The 19,713-nt window shown below is 45.1% G+C and overlaps 1 protein-coding gene across 1 annotated transcript in view; it reads left to right on the top strand.

Annotated features, from left to right (window-relative positions):
- SETD6 (SET domain containing 6, protein lysine methyltransferase) overlaps positions 1–19,713 on the top strand; it is a 147,311-nt gene that overhangs the window by 116,074 nt on the left and 11,524 nt on the right. The window contains exon 8 of the mRNA XM_069217398.1: positions 9,967–10,109. Coding sequence (XP_069073499.1) covers positions 9,967–10,109 — 143 coding nt within the window. The remainder of the gene's footprint in view (positions 1–9,966; positions 10,110–19,713) is intronic.

The raw sequence follows: 19,713 nt of genomic DNA, 5'->3' as shown, positions 1-19,713 counted from the left end.
TGCCAGGGAAGGTCTTGAAGGGCTGCAGCATATCTTATGCCACCCTGGGGACCCCTCACTCAGCACAGACACACTGCTTGCCAGCTTGTGTGTGCTGGTGAGGACAAAACGAGTAAGTCGACATGGCACTCCCCTCAGGGTGCCATGCCAACCTCACACTGCCTATGCAGTATAGATAAGTCACCCCTCTAGCAGGCCTTACAGCCCTAAGGCAGGGTGCACTATACCATAGGTGAGGGCGCCAGTGCATGAGCACTGTGCCCCTACAGTGTCTAAGCAAAACCTTAGACATTGTAAGTGCAGGGTAGCCATAAGAGTATATGGTCTGGGAGTCTGTCAAACACAAACTCCACAGCAGCATAATGGCTACACTGAAAACTGGGAAGTTTGGTATCAAACTTCTCAGCACAATGAAACCTTAACCAACTACCCGTGTAGGCTGACTGGTTTTAGCACCCTGCCACACTCGAGATATGTTGCTGGCCACATGGGGAGAGTGCCTTTGTCACTCTGTGGCTAGTAACAAAGCCTGCACTTGGTAGAGATGCTATCACCTCCCCCAGGCAGGAGCTGTAACACCTGGCGGTGAGCCTCAAAGGCTCACCCCCTTTGTTCCAGCACCACAGGGCACTCCAGCTAGTGGAGTTGCCCGCCCTCTCCGGCCACGGCCCCACTTTTGGCGGCAAGGCCGGAGGAAATAATGAGAATAACAAGGAGGAGTCACTGGCTAGTCAGGACAGCCCTTAAGGTGTCCTCAGCTGAGGTGACTCTAATTTTTAGAAATCCTCCATCTTGCAGATGGAGGATTCCCCCAATAGGGATAGGAATGTAACCCCCTCCCCTTGGGAGGAGGCACAAAGAGGGTGTACCCACCCTCAGGGCTAGTAGCCATTGGCTACTAACCCCCCAGACCTAAACACGCCCTTAAATTTAGTATTTAAGGGCTCCCCTGAACCTAGGAACTCAGATTCCTGCAACCTAAGAAGAAGAGGACTGCTGAGCTGAAAAACCCTGCAACTGCCTTGGCCCCAGCTCTACCGGCCTGTCTCCCCCCTTCGGAAGAAACCTGCTCCAGCGACGATTTCCCCAGGACCAGCGACCTCTGAATCCTCAGAGGACTGCCCTGCTCTAAAAGGACCAAGAAACTCCCGAGAACAGCGGCCCTGTTCACCCAAGACTGCAACTTTGTTTCCAAAGGAGCAACTTAAAGGCAACAGCGTTTCCCGCCAGAAGCGTGAGACTTGCAACCCTGCACCCGGCGACGCCGACTCGACTGGTGGAAAAACAACACTACAGGGAGGACCCTCTGGCGACTCCGAGACTGTGAGTAACCAAAGTTGTCCCCCCTGAGCCCCCACAGCGACGCCTGCAGAGGGAATCCCGAGGCTCCCCCTGACCGCGACTGACTGACTCTCAGATCCCGACGCCTGGAAAAGACCCTGCACCCGCAGCCCCCAGGACCTGAAGGATCGGAACTCCAGTGCAGGAGTGACCCCCAGGAGGCCCTCTCCCTTGCCCAGGTGGTGGCTACCCCGAGGAGCCCCCCCCCCCCCTTGCCTGCCTGCATCGCTGAAGAGACCCCTTGGTCTCCCATTGATTTCAATTACAAACCCGATGTGTGTTTGCACACTGCACCCGGCCGCCCCCGTGCTGCTGAGGCTGTACTTTGTGCTAACTTGTGTCCCCCCCGGTGCCCTACAAAACCCCCCTGGTCTGCCTCCCGAAGACGCGGGTACTTACCTGCTGGCAGACTGGAACCGGGGCACCCCCTTCTCCATTGAAGCCTATGTGTTTTGGGCACCACTTTGAACTCTGCACCTGACCGGCCCTGAGCTGCTGGTGTGGTAACTTTGGGGTTGCTCTGAACCCCCAACGGTGGGCTACCTTGGACCCAAACTTGAACCCCGTAGGTGGTTTACTTACCTGCAAGAACTAACAATAACTTACCTCCCCCTAGGAACTGTGAAAATTGCACTGTCTAGTTTTAAAATAGCTATATGTGTTTTATTTGAAAAGTATATATGCTATTGTGATTATTCAAAGTTCCTAAAGTACTTACCTGCAATACCTTTCATGCAAAGTATTACATGTAGAATTTGAACCTGTGGTTCTTAAAATAAACTAAGAAAATATATTTTTCTATACAAAAACCTATTGGCCTGGAATTGTCTCTGAGTGTGTGTTCCTCATTTATTGCCTGTGTGTATGTACAACAAATGCTTAACACTACTCCTTTGATAAGCCTACTGCTCGACCACACTACCACAAAATAGAGCATTAGTATTATCTCTTTTTGCCACTATCTTACCTCTAAGGGGAACCCTTGGACTCTGTGCATACTATTCCTTACTTTGAAATAGTGCATACAGAGCCAACTTCCTACAGTAGCAAAGCAACTTTTCTAAACAACCAAATCATGTACTTTCCCTGCTACAGTTCGCTACATTGGGATAACCACAAATTGACTTTGTTTCTTCCTTTTAAAGGAGCAGAAAATGTTCTCATCAGGATCTTGGAAGAGATTAATATTGTTCTTTTAGTTTCAGATTTCTACACGAAAGACTGAGCTCGCATTGTCTGTGGATATTCTGCACTCAAAACTCAAGTCTTACATTGAATTATACTCTGATGTTAAAACTCTGTTTTCTTTTGGCATTGGAATTGATGTAGATGTTATCTATGTGAGCTCCATTCATCCCTGTACATTTAAGCTTATCACAGTCCTGACGACCAGTTTATGATAGACATTGGTACACTGGAGAGACCTCTCCGTCTCGAGAGAACAGAGTATGGGACTCTGTAGTGTGCCTAACAGGGTGGCACAAAGCAAGATGTTGGGGTGAAAGAATCTATAGGTGGCATCTCTGCCCTACTTTCCCTGCCTGAGAGGATTTTGCAGGTCGACACCTGTCCCTGTAATTGTAGCTGGAGGGGAAGTGGTGGTAACGTGGGAGGCTGTAGACAAGCAGCAAAATTGAAAGCCCATCCAACATACTGCTCTACATTACAGGGTAAGCCAGTTCAGCCTTGCTGGATATTTGCAGTGTGTAGTGAGAGACCTGCTGTAAAGCCCACTTGCATGGAGACGACCATCTCCGGCCAGGTCTTTTGAGAGTGCTTGACCCATCTCGGGGCCTAGCGCAGATCCTGGACTACCGGACCTTTGCAGCTACAGTGGCTGGTAGTGCTTTGACCACAACCCTGCTAAAGCTGGACCTGACGCAGAGTGATGGCAAGGCTACGTCAGGTTGTGCATGGAAAGTGGTCCACCCTTTGCAGAAATTAGTTTTTTTTTATTTTTCAGCTGCCTCCCACTATGGTACCGCCTGTTAATTGACTTCTGGTCTTAATGTGACACTGAAAGACAACTCACTTGCCATGTACTAGAGAGGCCTTCATTGGTCGGTGGCAGAGAGATCTATTCTTGCTCTCATATGGCTTAATTTCTTAACTGTTGATGGAACAGAAAGCAGTAATGTCTTTCTGACTTCACCTTTGCTGAACAATTACTGCTAAACTTTGAAGAGAACATTTAGAGAACATTTACATCTTTGGCTCCACTCTACAGTGACTGTGATCTCCCCCACTGCTATAGCATTGGTGCCTGCCACCACCAGAAGGACTCTATAGTCATACCACCTTTGTGAAAAAATGCCCATCTCTACTTGGTGAATGTGTGCTCCTTGGTTACCTGACAGGCATAGAATAGCTACCTCCTGGGTCCATGAGTGGCTGGGAATAGAGATGAACTGGACGTGCTGACACTATAACGTTCTCATCTTTAATCAGATGAAACTTGTGATATTTCTTCACCTAATTCAACACTCGAGATTCACACCTCTCTACCTACTGTATAATCTGACCAGTGGTCCAATCACACAGCTGTCAAAGACATGGCTAGTAGTCCCATCGGTAAAAGCTCTGCTTATTGCCAAAGGCACTAGAAGCACAATAGTTCCTTCAGATTCTTTCCTGCGAGTAAACCTGACATAACCCCCATCACTGCCTATCTTCTATGATTATATAAAACAATTCCTAAAAGAAGTAACTATGGACAGCGGAACCATCAGAACCGACCTGAAAGCCTCCCTTCATGAGCTTCAAAAAATGTGGGCTCCTTAGGCAACATGTTTGATGATCTGGAAAGGATGTTGGTGAAAGCTCCAAGAAACAGCTCTTCACCAAGGAAATGGAGAACTCTTTGGAGAAGAAGTATGACAAACTTTTGATGAAGGAGAAAATTTTGCAAAAAAATATCTTACTGCAACAATATAGGTACATGAGGTCTGCTTGGAATTTCTGGGGTCCAAAACATTCAGCCCTACATCAAAAATGGCCTACACTGAATTAGGATTAGGATCGAAGAACCCTGATAGTGCAATGTAGAACAAACACAGAAGCATGGATTGGCCTACAGAGGGATGAATGTAACATCCTAACAAGCGTGCCCTTTTTCCAAAGAAAGAGGAAATAAAAATACTCACTAGCTACAAAAACACCATAGATGAATTCAACTGTACAATGACTTGGTGGCATCCACCCTGATAAGAGGGACTGACTTAAGCCCAGTGCCTCCGTAACCATAGTGTATCCCGTCATTGGGGCCACCATTTTTGCTTGTACTTCATCAGGCAAGACGTTTAACAGTAAGTGCTTGTAGAAGCCAAGGACATACTCTGACTGGGCGGCTCGTAATAAGAAATTGACTAATGCTCTTTTTAAGAGCATTGGAACTGACGCGCAGGAAAGTGTGACACATGAGAAAGGGACCATTTCCCTCCATCAGAGAGACTGAGAAAGCTAAAGTTGAGGCTGTGCAGTGAGTGAGAATAATTAATGGTCATTTGATAGACCACTCAGTGGATGAGTACTTCAAATCAGATTGCACAGAGGTTAAGATTTTGAGGTGCTAAAGTGTTCATGATACCCTTTGAAAGCGATTTTCTTGGTTTAGAGCCAAAGTGACCATAAAGGTCTTCTTTCTCCATATGAGGGGAGGAAGGGGAAGCCCACCTCATGATGGTAATGTTTGTTTTTGGCAATCATCAACGTTCTGGGGGAGTCCAAGAGCTGCACTTACTTAAACAAGACAGGCCCAAGATGGCATGGTGCATGGTGTTCCTGGTTCACCATGCACCTTGCTTGTCATACTCGCACAATAACATTATTATTAATTACCAATGGTAATCAAGATCGCTTTATCAGAGCCATCTTTCTGACATACTCACCTTTTGGGAGAAAGAGGTATTGATTTGCAGAAACCTGAATGTGGTCAATTACCTGTCTAGAGTTTGACTTCACCAGAGGTTTGCAGGCACTGTGGAACCATTTCTCACCATTTTAGGGAATAGCTCTCATTTCATGTACTTGACAGATGTTTGCAGTCTACATGAGAAGAAGTCTACAACTAGTAACCTTGCCCTTGCAGATCAAGCACCAATCTCCATAATGCCATTGGGCTTTGATCACCCATAGTCAGAAAAACAAGGTATTTCATGATACTCTGTGATGTGTTCTCTGGTCTTGCACATTACAAGTTGTTTTTCTTAGAAGAAGCTTTAATTAGAAGAAGCTTTAAATCACAGGATGTTGTGTGATTCCCTTAGTCCACAACATGCATGGGCACCAACTCCACTTTAGATTTTTTTTTTTCCACCATCAGGTTCTGATGTGTTTAGTGATGGCTCCAAAACTGACGCATTTCTCTTTGCAACTTTAGGCCCATCAATAAATCTTTGACTCCAGAGACCAGGGGCAGTAACAGCACCCATGTCTCAAGACTGTACATAGTTTTATCTTCTTCAACTGTGGCCGATCGACTCGATTCCCAGGTGAATGGCACAAGGGGCCTTTACCACAAATTGCGTTGGCAAATAAAACACACTTCTTTCCGATTCTGCTCATAGTTTAATGCCTAGTCTCTCTGGGCCGATCAGCACAACATCTGTAATCTCTCTCTGTCTCCTGGTCACAAGGAATCGACATGTAACATCTGCCTCTTCTTTCATTGCAAGAGGGAAAGTGCTGGGCACAATGAAACTGCAGCGGGTGATTTTCTGACACCCCAGACTTATTTGGTGAGCAGGACGCGCTCTATGTCTAAGAGGATGGAGGCCCATTCGGAAGCCAGGTGGTCCAATGCACACCCAACCCGAAGATATTATCCTTAAACGAATCTAGGGGAGAAAAAGATTATGCTCTGCCTCAGCACTGATGGGACCACACATCAAGGCGACAAGACCAAGAAGTCCCTGAGAGTTGTAATTGCTGCCACAGGGGAAAGCTTCACCCAGGTAAACAGTCTTACACACAGGAGGCGAACCTAGAGCCGGCCAAGAAAAATGGCCTCAGCCTCATTTCCACTGCCACCCTCTGGCTCTGGTCGACATTGAGACAGTCTTCAGGGCCGAGGCACCATCCACCAAAAGGAATGGAGCCACACCCTTCCTCGATGCTCTCTCTTCTGACCTGCACAGAATCTTCACCGTTGGAGCTGAATTTGACATTGAGAGCGCCTCCAAAACAGGACACTAAGTCAAGGCCTAGGAGACTTTCAACCAATACCTCTGAGGCTCCTATCCACAAGAGTCTGGCCAAAGATCTTGACGTGAGACAAAAGCATCTTTTCATCCCTCTCAAAACATGCAGGATTTCAGTTAAACTTCCTAAACCAACTGCATGCAGCACATTACCTGACATTTCAAAAATCAGAGACTAACCTTTTGAGGAGAAGCTTGCCTTCAAGGCGTCTCAATAACCAGTGCCTAAGAGGTGTGAGGACCAACCACAACCTCCCTCACCCAAGTATGCAGCACCTCCTCCACCACTACAGCCATACTCTCCAACATCTCCTTCACCCCCATGGTCAGTCTCACCACAGCCTTCACCTCCACCTAAATCCCCAGAAAGAACAGTACATTCTTTCATACCCAAGCAACCCACATTGGGAAGCGAGACCCATACTAACAGCCCATCATTGCAATTGGTGGTGATGACCCCCTCTCCACCAATGGCCAATATCTAGAGCTCTACTAGGTGAAACCATCTCTGCCCGACAATACTACGGCATACCATGTCGTAATTCAGAGAGCGGCTCACCATCATAGTCACCATGCAAGTCCCAGGGGAACAAAGATGACTTCCTGGTGAAGACCCCCTCAAAAAACAGATGTATTGTGCAATTCTAGCCCACGCTCAAGAGTATTATCAAGTCCGCCCCTGACAATATTCAAGGTCCCGTCAGGGCCAAGATCATCACCGCACATACGGATAAGAAGTACTGTGCTTCCCCCAATAACCCTCTCTAAATTAGAGGCAAGGGCCCCCCAGATTACCTGTGGAACATATTGTCCGAAAAAGGGCTTTAGCACAGGCAACAGAAGGAAACCGAGTACTAGATAAAGAAAGCAAACGGATTGACCATGCTGGCAAATGTGTTGTGGTTTGTGCAACCATCTAATGGTGCATTGCCAATTTGGTGGCTCTCTTGTCACTGTATGAACGGTTTCTTGGGAGGTGATTGAGGCAGTCATACAGCACCTCCCTGATGATTACAGGAAACTAGTTGCGGGAGGGGAGGGGATTAATTATAACCAACCAAATGTACACTGTGTCCTTGATGCTGGAGTCACCGCCTTGTGCAGCATAAACCACCAGTATTCTTCTGCGCAGATACACATGGTTTTGCATTTCAGGCTTTAAACCTCAGTCTATAGATGCTCTCCAGTCTACAACCCCAAGAGGCACTTTTCATAGATAACTGTCTGAGAGGGGACAAAACTACACCCTCTAGACATCCCCAAACATACTTCTGCTAGCTACAGGCATGAGTTTTGTGACCCCCAGTCATGTGGGGGGTACTCGAGGGAGTTAAAGGGACAACAAGGAGTGTGTGGGGAGAGGCTGGCTCAGGAAAAAGAGCCTCCAGTCCCAAATGCTGACTTAACTCGATCTTACAACACATCCTGTGAAGACTAAAGGATTAAGGATTTCTGCTGTTGCTGGGTTGTACAACAGGTTTACTGCTTAGTATTCCAATGCCCACATCCAACATACCACCACGCTGACACTCCCCCTGCTATCATCACTTTAGCCTTTTACAAAAGGTCCAAGCACTCCTACAAAAAGGTGTAATTGAGCCAGTACCCCAACAAGGAAAGGACATTTACTCAGTGTTCTTCCTAATCCCTATGTAGAACAGTACCTTCCAGCCCGTCTTGGATCTGAGACAGTAGAATAAATATATCCTGTCAGAGCACTTTCATATGACAACCTGGAAGGATGTCATCTGTTGCTCCGACATAGGGATTTCATAACATCTTTGGACCACGAGGACACCTTCTTCCTCATATCCATCCACCCTGCCCATTATAAGTACTTTCTAAGGACATCTCTACCAGTTCACAATACTACCCTTTGTAGTCACTAGTGCTCCAGGAGTCTTTACCAAGTTTCTGGCAGTGGTGGCTTGTCATGTATGGAGAGTGGGCATCCAGGTCTTACCATATTTTGACGACTAGTTGATCAAGAGAACCAGACAGCAGTATTTAGCATACACTCCGCTAGCTTTAGCCCAGCTTCACAGCTTAGTCTTTACTGTAAAGCCCCACCTCCTACCCCGCCGGATCCTACAGTTCCTAGGCTTGTTCTTAAAAGCACACCCTAACCAGCAGAAGTTGGTGGCATTGCAATAGCTGCTCTTACTTTTTCACACTTCTCGCTCATTATCTATAAGAACTGTAATAAAGCTCTTGGGTATAATGGCATCTTGAATAGCTATTGTTCCGCACAACAAGCTATACAAGCGATCACTCCAACAGTGCTTTGTGAGTCACTATCACAGGAGGAGGGTCAGTGTGGAGACCTGTTGAGGAAGGCCATCACTTGGTGCTCTTGCAGGGGTGGAATAGCAACAACCTGTTGCTAGCACGCCTTTTTGGACCCACTTTCACAGATGACCATTACCACTGATGCATTGATTATTGGATGGGGCACATATGACTGTCCAAGATGCATACCCCCCCCCCCCCTCTCCCTTCACCAGGGCAGGCACATCAACTACCTAGATATCATGGCTAGTCACCTAGCCCTCAAAGCCTTCTACTGACTCGTCCACAACAAGGTAGTCTTTTCCTTCTAAGGGCAGAGAACCTGCCAACCGCGTATTACATAAGCTAGGGGCACTTGCTTCCTGCAGCTCTTTGTCCTAGCACAACAAATCCAGCTGTGTGTGATCACACAGGACAATCATAACCTCACATGAAGGCATATCTTTTCGTTACTTGGAACCTGTGGGTACAGCCTGCCATAGCAGTCATTTTTTGCTACAGCTAATGTACAGGCAGCAGCGGAATTGTGCAGCTTGTATTGTACTTTGTTAGCAATTTCATTTCACAGAGTGTGCGTAAAGTGTTTTTCAATTGTTGAACAACTACCTACTCCATATGTTTAATTAATGGACTGGTTCCTATCTCTGGTGAGGTCACAGAGTGTAGTTTTTCCACATCGAAGTCTTGTGTGCTTTTCAGCTGCATGATCGAAAAAGGGGTTGGGTGTAACTAGGCCTGTATGGAAAAAGTTGGAGGCCTATGTTAGTGCTTCAGTGGGTGACTTGCCTTATCTTATCCATTTCACGGAAATGCCTAGATAATGTTCACCCCGTGTGGCTGCGTGGCCATTATAATTGAATAAATAGACCAATATTTTTCATATAGATTACATAACTCGTTTTTCTTTTCTTTCTCCAATTGCCTCCTCCAATTTTCTGTTAAATAACTCTCTTGACACGTCTCTTCTCTATTTGTAATAAACATTTAGGTAGAAACTAAGCAACAATATTTACATACAATTTGAATGGTTAGAGTCTACTAGATTAGACTCTAGCCATCCAAATTCCACTAGTCGGGGTGTTTCACAATTAATGCTGAATACTAACATGTTCCTGCCCCTTTCTGCCCCTCTTATCAGGTGCAAAAGGTCCTCTTGAGTCGGCGAGAATTGAGGAGATGTGGGACTTCCTGTGTCACATGGAGATGGTCGGTGAGGAAGGTGCCTTTGTCATTGGAACTGAGGAAGTGCTGACTGTGGAAGAGCTGGCTGTTACATTGAAGGTGAGCAACATTCATACAAAAAAATGTCTATGTGCTATAAATGTGAGGCAGGCCTTTTAGAAAGGTTATGCGTCCTTGAGCCGTCGGACCAGAGACTGGACCACTGGACTTCTGATTCGTTAGTATTAATTATGTGTCTGCCTTTCAGGAGCAACCAGAACTGCATTTTCAAAACACATTTTTACATTGCAGCAGAACCCTCAACTTAGAGAGGGTTGGAGCTCTGCTTCTTTAAAAGGTTAAGTTTTGCTGTGTGGTTCTTTATCATTTGATATTTTACAGATTCACGCCCTTGAATAATCGGCTGGTTTGAAATCCTTGGTAAAATGCCATATGTTTCAGTATCGAAACAAATATGTTTAACACAGTCGTGCTTGTAGCCTATCTACCTCGTCGACTGGGTCTGCAGTGCACCATGTAGGATGGGTATGCTATGATAGGCTTCCATAGTTTGTACTGTACATCATGGGAAAGGGGTTTCCTGCCTGAATGTCTGCTAGTTTAGTACGTTCTATAGCAATTTAAAGATTAATACTGACACAGCTTCTACTTCTTTATCATCTTCTACTCCGCCACAGGGAGGGGACTTTGTTTATGCATTTCCGTTTCCCTGAATTTCCATTCATCCTCGGTGGCCTTCTGGGCAGCTAGGCAAATAGAAGTTTGCATTTCTCAAAATGTGAAAGTCATTTTATAGTCCGCACGGCTGACCAACCTACTAAGATTAAGAATTCACTTTTAATTTAAAACAGGTGGCTTTAAAGGATCTATGTCCATGACCTACGCTTGAATTAAGTTTATTGGCTGTACTCCTACAATATTCTTCACGTGTGTTCTATTTGCCAATCCTTTTCTGCTTAGCTCCAGAAAGACAGGGGAGATTGGTGTTCGCCATCAGAGAATGCACCGGAAGACGAACATTGTCGCTGCTGCTCCTTAAAAAAAAAAAAAAAGAACAGTGAGTATAGGAATGCCTTCCGGACATGCCCCTCCAGGATGCTTTAGTCAGCAGGCAAATTGTTGAAGCTCTGTAATCGGTAATGGCAACCTGGAAAATATCAGATTTCTTGCTTTTTGCAAGATGAGAGAAATTGCTTTCTTTGTGCAAAGTGCAAGAGGAAAAATGCCCTGAGTTTCTGTATGTCCTGTCATACCAACACTATTGGCTGATTCCTTCCAATGGGGATTAACCTACCACAGATGCCTGAAAAGAAGTTAATCTTTCGGGACCACTGATAGATATAGGGTCCATTCCCTCAGTTTAGATGCCATGAGTCTAGTGTATTGATGCCTCCTTTTGAATAGACTTAGAGAGAGTGGAATATCACCAAGCCGTAGTTACAACTGAGTAATAGATACAATCCATTTCACCCATTTCTCACATTCTTTACACACACCTCCATCAGGCACACATAATTGCAGCACCTCAAGAACTTCAAGGTCAGAATTGTCATCGGGCTCCTAAAAGGGGCAATAAAGCGTGTTCTGAAGAGTTGACAAACAGTCAAGGGGGTTTGCTCCAGATTTTGTGGTGGTGTTGATATTGTAAGGCTGGAAGTTCATGATGTATCTAAATTTGTTAAAATATTACTACGAAAGTAATCCATCAAGAATGCTACCATTTAATACATTATTACATTTCTGATCTTTACAGATTTACGAGATGTATACTTACATAACCACCCCTCCTAATCACAGAAAGTACCCTTGTTTCATAATTAACAATTGCACTTCTGGTTTAGACAACTGGCTTTCTTTTTTACATCAGCATGAAAAATATTCACAAATGATATAACCTCACTCTCATGTGACCTGAAATGGTCAAACATTATTTAACTGCATAGTGAAATAAAAAAAAGTTTCTTATTAGGTGATGGAGTCCTTATGCATTTTGCTTTTTCTGCAGTGCTGCTTGCACCTTAGATCCATACAAGAGTATCCTGACCTTCAGGGGCAGTATTCAGTGCTGTATTGTGAGGACAAGAAAGTCGCTAAAATTATCCAGAATCTTTGTAGCTCTACTTGATGACTCTTATTGGCAGTCCCTCTTTCCAGGTTTCAGGGTATTAGGTTCTCCTCAACACTAGTGCTCCATTTCAACACCTTTGCTCACATTCATGAGTTATCCAATCGTGTTCACTAAACCAGTCACCATAAATACGTTGACGCTAAGAATGATCCAGTCAGTCAAATGCAAGCTCGGAGCCTTTTTCCACAGACTAGTAGGTGCTGCCTCATTGAAATCATATTAACAATTTCCTTGGCAAACTCGTTGGAGACTGAAAATGGCTACCACAAATTGGAACTGGATGATAAACGTTTTCTAGTCTTCATCAGATTTGATATTTCTCCTCTGGACCTACTGCTTGATTTGGCAGCATGGTCTGGCAACTCGGGACTCTGGGGAACTGAGTGGATACAGCGTTTAGGCAGCTGGAATTACTTTTTATCAGATGGTCAGCAGCATTGTCGAAATCTTTTTGCCCTTTATTCTTCTACCCAGGTTGTGATCTTAAATTACAAAACATTGCATGCCGATTCTCACAGCCACTAAACACTATCAGTAAAAAGACCACTCAAATTACGAGTTACAGATTTGCACCTGAGCTTCCAGAATTTGAGACTTTAGATATTGCACAAGACCACAGCAGGAAGGACCCCATATGCCACAAACACTCACCTGGGCGAGTCAGTGCCTCTGGCAGAAGGCTAGTGAGCTTGTCTGATCGCTCAGAAGCCTAGTCTACCATATTACTTATAATCTACCATTTGTTAACCAAGAGGTCTTCCATTTGTATGCATACTGCAACAATCTCAAGATATGTTGACACACTTCTTTATTCTCCCCATACAAAATAGAGATTCACTCTTACTTTTCAAGTATTTTCCACCTGTGATGAAACCTGCACCCTCCTGAAATCTCAACGTGGTAAATGGTGCTAATGTAGGCCATCATGTGAGCAAGTTATCTGGTGAAGATCAAGTATTATCTATCCTGGAGCCCTTACTTGGATTTAACATAATGATTCATTTTGATGACGAATTCCAAATTAATTTTCAGTGGTGATAACGGGGTTCTATCTTAATTAGGCTGCAATACTTTCCTGGACCCTTCAACTCCACCCAGTTGTTAAAGAGAAGCTTCAAGCTACAGACCAAGCTTTTAGCACATCATGTCAACTCTTTATGTCCTTCTGTCATTCCAATCAATGTGGGGTAATTTACCAAAGAGATAGTTGCGGGATTGTAGTTGGTATTACACCATTTCATGCTAAGGTGATCAGGCCACTTGGAAGGTTTCCACTGATTGAACTAGAGGATTGGCAGTCTCTGCAGGACACTAGCAAGAGTAACTGTTAAGGAGATGTGGAACTTAGCTTGATGGGGAGTGTCATACATTGTCACAAAACACGCCTACTATTCTAATGCCTAATGTCCTTTCCAGAGAGAAACCAGAGTAATCATCAGACCAGTTCTTTAGAGTCTGTAAGCAATTCATGTAACTAGTATTGCACCTGGCCCTGGAATCTTGGAAGGAAGATGGTAATGCAAGATCACTCAACTGACAGGTAACTGCTCCTTAATGTTGCTTCTCATGGGATAGTAAGGTTTAACAGTCAAAGTTTTCACTTGTAGGGTAGTATGGTAGCAGAATGCCTAGACCATCTAACACCTGTATCACCCACAGTAAGTGTAATATCCAAAAAGTGTTACAGATTCAGAAAAAGGCTTCATGTTAAGTAAAATGTTTAGTAACTTCAAGATGTCTTGTGGCATTATAATAATTATTAGTAATTCTTAGGTACATTGTTAGCTGAGTAACACTATGTGCATCCTGTGCACATATGCTGCCTGGACACAATTTCAGATACAAGATTACACAGCTTTTATTATGAGGTGTTTGGGAGAGAATCACATCGTATGGGCACTGCCATGCCAAGCATCGATTTTTCCTGTCTCTCGATTTCTCTGTTAATTGTGGAAACATGGGTACTGCTCCTGACGTGGAAGTAGTACTCAGCAGCGCCAAAGTTACATCACCAGCTCTAGGGCACTTGCATTTAAGTTACAGATTGGAGGGTTGAGGTCCTTGCAGAAACTGACTGAATGGTCCCTTATGATCTCTTGTTGCCCTTATCCGGGACAAACACAGATGCAGCACTGGATGTGGAGACACCTGGGGCATTTCACTTTCTCTTCTCACTCATCAGGTCTCCTTTTCAGCAGCCTTTATTTTATCAGCTCCTCATGGCAGAGCCCATGTTCAGGGAGCTAACTCTGGCCTAAAACCGTTGTATACAAAACAATCGTTAACAGAAGGTTTCATTAATGAAACGTGAAGTCGAATGGTACAGTAACTTAATGTAACTTTCTCAAAAAAACAGAACACACTAGCAATGCGGACACCTACAGACTGTGGACAGGCCCAGATGATGACCCACAAGAGTAGATCTAGCTGGCAGTGAAACCCCGGCCAGACAAAATGGTGGTCCCAGTGGTGTGAGGTGCTTGGCTCACAGAGCTGGTGTGGCCAGCTCACCTTGGTAGCCTGCTCCTCTTGGAACAGACTGGGAGTGGTGGAGATAGGCTGTCCAGCTACGCAGCCCAAAAGGACCCATGGGCGAATCGATGAGCTAGAGCTGGCTCCCAGGCACAGGTGGACCAACTGGAAGGCCACAGAAGGTGAGTGGGGACAGGCAAAGGCCCTTCCCGATTCCAGGTGAGAAGGCGAGCTGAGGGGCTGCACTGAGAGAGAGCGCCTCTTCTACCTGACGTGGAAGCATCCCGCACGCTGGGGCAGCAGGAAGCAGTGGGCCCCATGAAAGGACCCGTGTGGGGTGAGAGTTGTAAAGACCCATCTCCCCAGAATGACAGGACAAAGAGGTGAACGGACTGTGTGAAAGATTTTGTCTACCACACCAGACCCTACCAACGGCCCAGATGGAGAGGCTGGGCGAGGAGCGCCAGATGGATGGATGGATGGATGGATGGCTTGGCTGGCTTGGCCCCTGATCCTCAGTGACCTGTGGGAGCTGCAGTGAGGAAGCGCAGACCTGGCACCTGGAGAGAAGGAAGGCACCTTGCTGGCACCATCTTTCCTTACTGGGGGAATCAGTAGCAGCCCACACATAGAGGCCGCGAGAGACAGAGGACCCTGAGAGAGCTACCCGAGTGGTGGGAGCCACTGTGAACTGGAGAGAACCTCACTCCCTCTAGGATGACCGTAACAAGCAGTTTGGGGGGGGTGGGGGTGGGGGAGTTCAGCCCCGCGGAGTGTCGAGACTCAGCGACTGGGAATCCGGATGGGGGGGATTCCTCCCATTCCATCCCTCATATGCAGGTGAGGAAAAACCTCCAGAAACGTCCTAGCGGAGCAGCAGTGACTTGCCTCTTGCCTGGCTGAGAGAAAAGGCATTCGGCGACAAGCCTTTGTGGAACCAGTGAAGGGATGCGGAGAGGCCCTGAATTCTTAGTAGTGCACAGCAGAGAACTCCCCGTCACCCGCTGCCTGCAAGAGCGAATATCCTTGGGGAAGCCCCCTGAGCCCATCAGCTGTTGACAAATATGGGGAAGGACTGACAGCTCAAAGGCACCCAATGGACTAAGGTGGACCAATACACTGCACCTGGCCCGAACAGAGGAGCCCCCCCCCCCGCTGCCTACGACGAGCTGTGAGGAAACCAGGGCTGCATCATCAGATGGGGAGCGACCCCTTAGGCAAGGGTCGCTGCCCTGTGTGGCAGTTTTAATGGTATATTGCTTTTGAAAATCTGACATCGCAGGAAAAAGTTACAGAGTAAAACATGGAGAGAAATGGCTGTTTTTTTTTTTTTTTCACCTCAATTTCAATATTTTTTTTTTATTTTAGCAGTTATTTTCTGTAGGAAAACCTTGTAGGATCTACACAAATGGCCCCTTGCTGAATTCAGATTTTTGTCTACTTTTCAGAAATGTTTAGCTGTCTGGGATCTAGCATTGGTTTCACACCCATTTCTGTCACTAACTGGAAGGATGCTAAAACACAAAAAGTAGTAAAAATGGGGTTTGTCCCAGTAAAGTGCCAAAATTGTGTTGAAAAATGTGGTTTTCTGATTCAAGTCTGCCTGTTCCTGAAAGCTGGGAAGATGGTGATTTTAGCACCGCAAACCCTTTGTTGATGCCATTTTCAGGGGAAAAAACACAATCCTTGTTCTGCAGCTTTTTTTCCCATATTGTAAAAAAAAAAAAAAAAAAAAACAACTTTTTACTGTATTTTGGCTATTTCCTTGGTCTCCTCCAGGGGAACCCACAAACTCTGGGTGCCTCTAGACTCCCTAGGATGCTGGAAAAAAAAGGACGCAAATTTGGCGTGGATAGCTTAAGTGGATAAAAAGTTATGAGGGCCTAAGCGCTAACTGCCAAAAAAAGGCCTGGCAGCTGAGGGGGAAAAGGCCTGGCAGCAAAGGGGTTAAAAAAAAATACAACTTCTACTCTGGGTCTGTATACATAGAACTACAGTGATTTTTGCGACAGCAGTGAGATGCCGAATACATCCAGCATGGTGGCCAGCCCCTTGGTCATGGTCTGCCTTCTATTCGTTAGTCCTTTTTTTATGTCATTAACCTATTTCATCGCTGCACCCACTCTCTTCCACGTCGATGCATGCTTGGTAGAGCACACCGGTTCCTTGTTTATTCGGTAAGCAGTAGGATTCCCCTTAATTTTTTTTTTAACATATTCTGTGTCTCTTGATGATATTCTTATGCCATTACGTATGGTTCCTTCAGGTATAACTAGAATGGCTGATGCTGTTCCTGGATTTCCTTGACAGGCTCCCTTGAGACAGTAACTATTTGTTCTGCCACACTGTACCTTTAATGAACTCTGGCGCACGTGGTTCTGCGGGCATCTTGGTATAGAAATTCCCGCATGGGCGAGATGAATGTCTGTTGGTATCTCACGACTTTGGTTTCCGCAACGGTGTGGCATTTTATTGCGCTTTTTATGTTTTATGCAGATTTTTGCCTTTGTGCAGGACGTTATGTTAAGGTGGTTTCAGAGACTATATTGGAGGTGAATTAGTCCCGTTGACAGGTACTGACGATTTTGGTTTAAGTAGCACCATTCGCCCCTTAGGCTGTTCCCTTCACGACTTAGGAGTCATGCTAGTTTCTTTTTCACCTTGTGTAATGTTATTATTGGGTACAAGATTGATATACTCTAGTGCCACTTGGGAATTACTTTTCGGCCCTGCATCACTTCTCACGCCGCATGTGTACGGATCGCACGGACACTCTGGGAACTCCATTGGCATGTATGACACTTTCATTGTCTTGGCAACTTCCTATTGTCTTTAGTTAGCATGACTTTCCTTGTGGTATGTGTCGTTAAACAATTGTTGCAACCAGACTGATCATTATGCCTCACTTTGCTTTATTTTTCATTTAATTTCTATTCTTTCTCCCTTCCCTCCTTTGTTTTCTTTCAGTATACACAACTTCATTCTCAGGCACTACTGGTTAGTCCTGATGATGGTCCCATGCACACTGCCTTAAAGGGGCGGAAACGTTGACTGATAATTGTACCTTAACGCACTTGCTAAAGAACGGTTGGTTCTGATAGAATATACTATAATTTTTCGTGTTGGCTGCTCATGCCCCGAGACAAATAATTACACACAATAACTGTTCCTGAACTCGCTTGCCAAATAGTGATTGGTTCTGTGTATGAGGAGTGGTATACTACTGATTTGACATAATGTAATATAACTTCTCATGCTGGCTCCTCATGCCTGAGACAAATAATTGCAATTAAGTCTCCTGAGACTTGCTGATTGGCTCTCTGTATGAGGTTTGTTATAATCGATCAAACACAACACATTACATTTTATTGTACTATCAGTGTTAGAGTTTAGAGAGCTGCTCCCTCTCATTCTAATTCTCTCCCTGTTATGTCTTTTTGAGTATGTATTTTAATCTTATTTTGTTACATTGTTTATTATGAATAATTTTTAATAATTCATATAGATGTCATTGTATGTCTGGTTGCACTGGATAGTGTATTTGGCATAAGGAATCCTTGTTCTTTATAGCATGCAGTGACCTGATAGGGCATAACATCAATGGGATGATGACTTAGAAGATCTGCTGACAGAGAATGGAGCAGAGTCTGCGCACACGTGAAGGAGGTAGTAAGCAATGCCAGATTCAGCCTGACGCAATTCCACTTCCTGCAATGAACATACCTCGCGCCCCAGAGAATACAGACTTTTCCCTACGCAACACGGGGGATGCCCAAGAAGCAATGCCGTCCCTGCGACCTTTTTGCATATGACCACTAGAGGGGATAATGGAGATTAAACCTCAGCTCACACCCAGACATTGTGTACTTCGACTGATCCCACCCCCAAAAGCTGGCACAAGGAACTGCTCCCGATTTGCTGCCCTAGGACTTCTCCTGGCGAGGCGACGCATAGTGTTATATTGGACTACATCCACAGGCACACAAATGGAGGGAGGATATGCAGGAATGGGCTCTGGTGGAGAAGGGGCTACGTATAGTCACAATAGATGACGATCCAAAAGGAGACATGGAAGGATTGGTGGAGATTGTCAATGGACTGTACGTTTTACAGGCGATAATAACCCCAGTTCGCCAGGCTGGGCACAGGATGGGTAGGACTAGCCAAACCGGAAATGGAGCCTGGGGGACTCCGCACAATACGTAAACACATCTGGGAGGGCCCCCTCTGACCCTCTTGAATTAGCACCTCTTCCCCATTAAGGCACAGACACCCGGGCACTCCTGGGTGCCCTCGATTTATGGCTGAAGGTCGCTTCCCACGGCACACCTCACCACATAATGAATCACCTTGTATGTTGATTCTGCAAAGTTCTTTTTGAATTTGTTTGATGAACCGTATCTCACCAAATACTATATATAATGTTTTTATAAAAAAGTATGCATACAAAAAATACAGGGAATCTACATGTTTTGTGAAGCAGTTATCCACATACAGCAATTTAAACAGATCAGATCTATCCGTGTGTAGTTGTATGTGTTGCCATTTTAACCTAGTAATCAATGCCAGCCCATCATCATTGCACAATACACAATTGGGTCTAGTTCAATAATATTCAAGTATAAATAGCCAAAGACTGAAATTAGTATTAATCTACCCAGGGGATCTGCAATCTGAAAGGTGTTGTGCACCTTACTGATTTACACTAGCCTAAAAGCTTGTGCAGTTAGTTCTGCAAATCCCTTGGGGAAAATAAAATTAGCCCCAAGTGGGACGTTGCTGCAAAAACACGCATGAGGGTGAGCAAACTGCCATACTCACAGGTATCCTAAATACCATCTGGTTGATAGAGTTAAAATCACAATAAGTGGGAAAACAAACAAACTGTAAAATAAGTATTCACTGCATTGAGTAAGGCACACCAAGTAAATATGTCAGTACCAGAAGTGACACTACGATAGAAGTTCTAGATATATGGTTAAGGGTGTTAACAAGTGCAACAATGTAAAATAATGATGATGCTTAAAGGTATTGAAAGCGGGTGCTGGCATTAAATTAATTTAAAGCATTCACATCGTCACAAAGTTGGCGAAAAATGCCTTG

This window comes from Pleurodeles waltl, chromosome 12 (genome assembly GCF_031143425.1).
Source record: "Pleurodeles waltl isolate 20211129_DDA chromosome 12, aPleWal1.hap1.20221129, whole genome shotgun sequence".
Classification (NCBI taxonomy): Eukaryota; Metazoa; Chordata; class Amphibia; order Caudata; family Salamandridae; genus Pleurodeles; species Pleurodeles waltl.
Note: the sequence above shows the minus strand (reverse complement) of the source record. Positions and strands in the feature narration are given on the sequence as shown.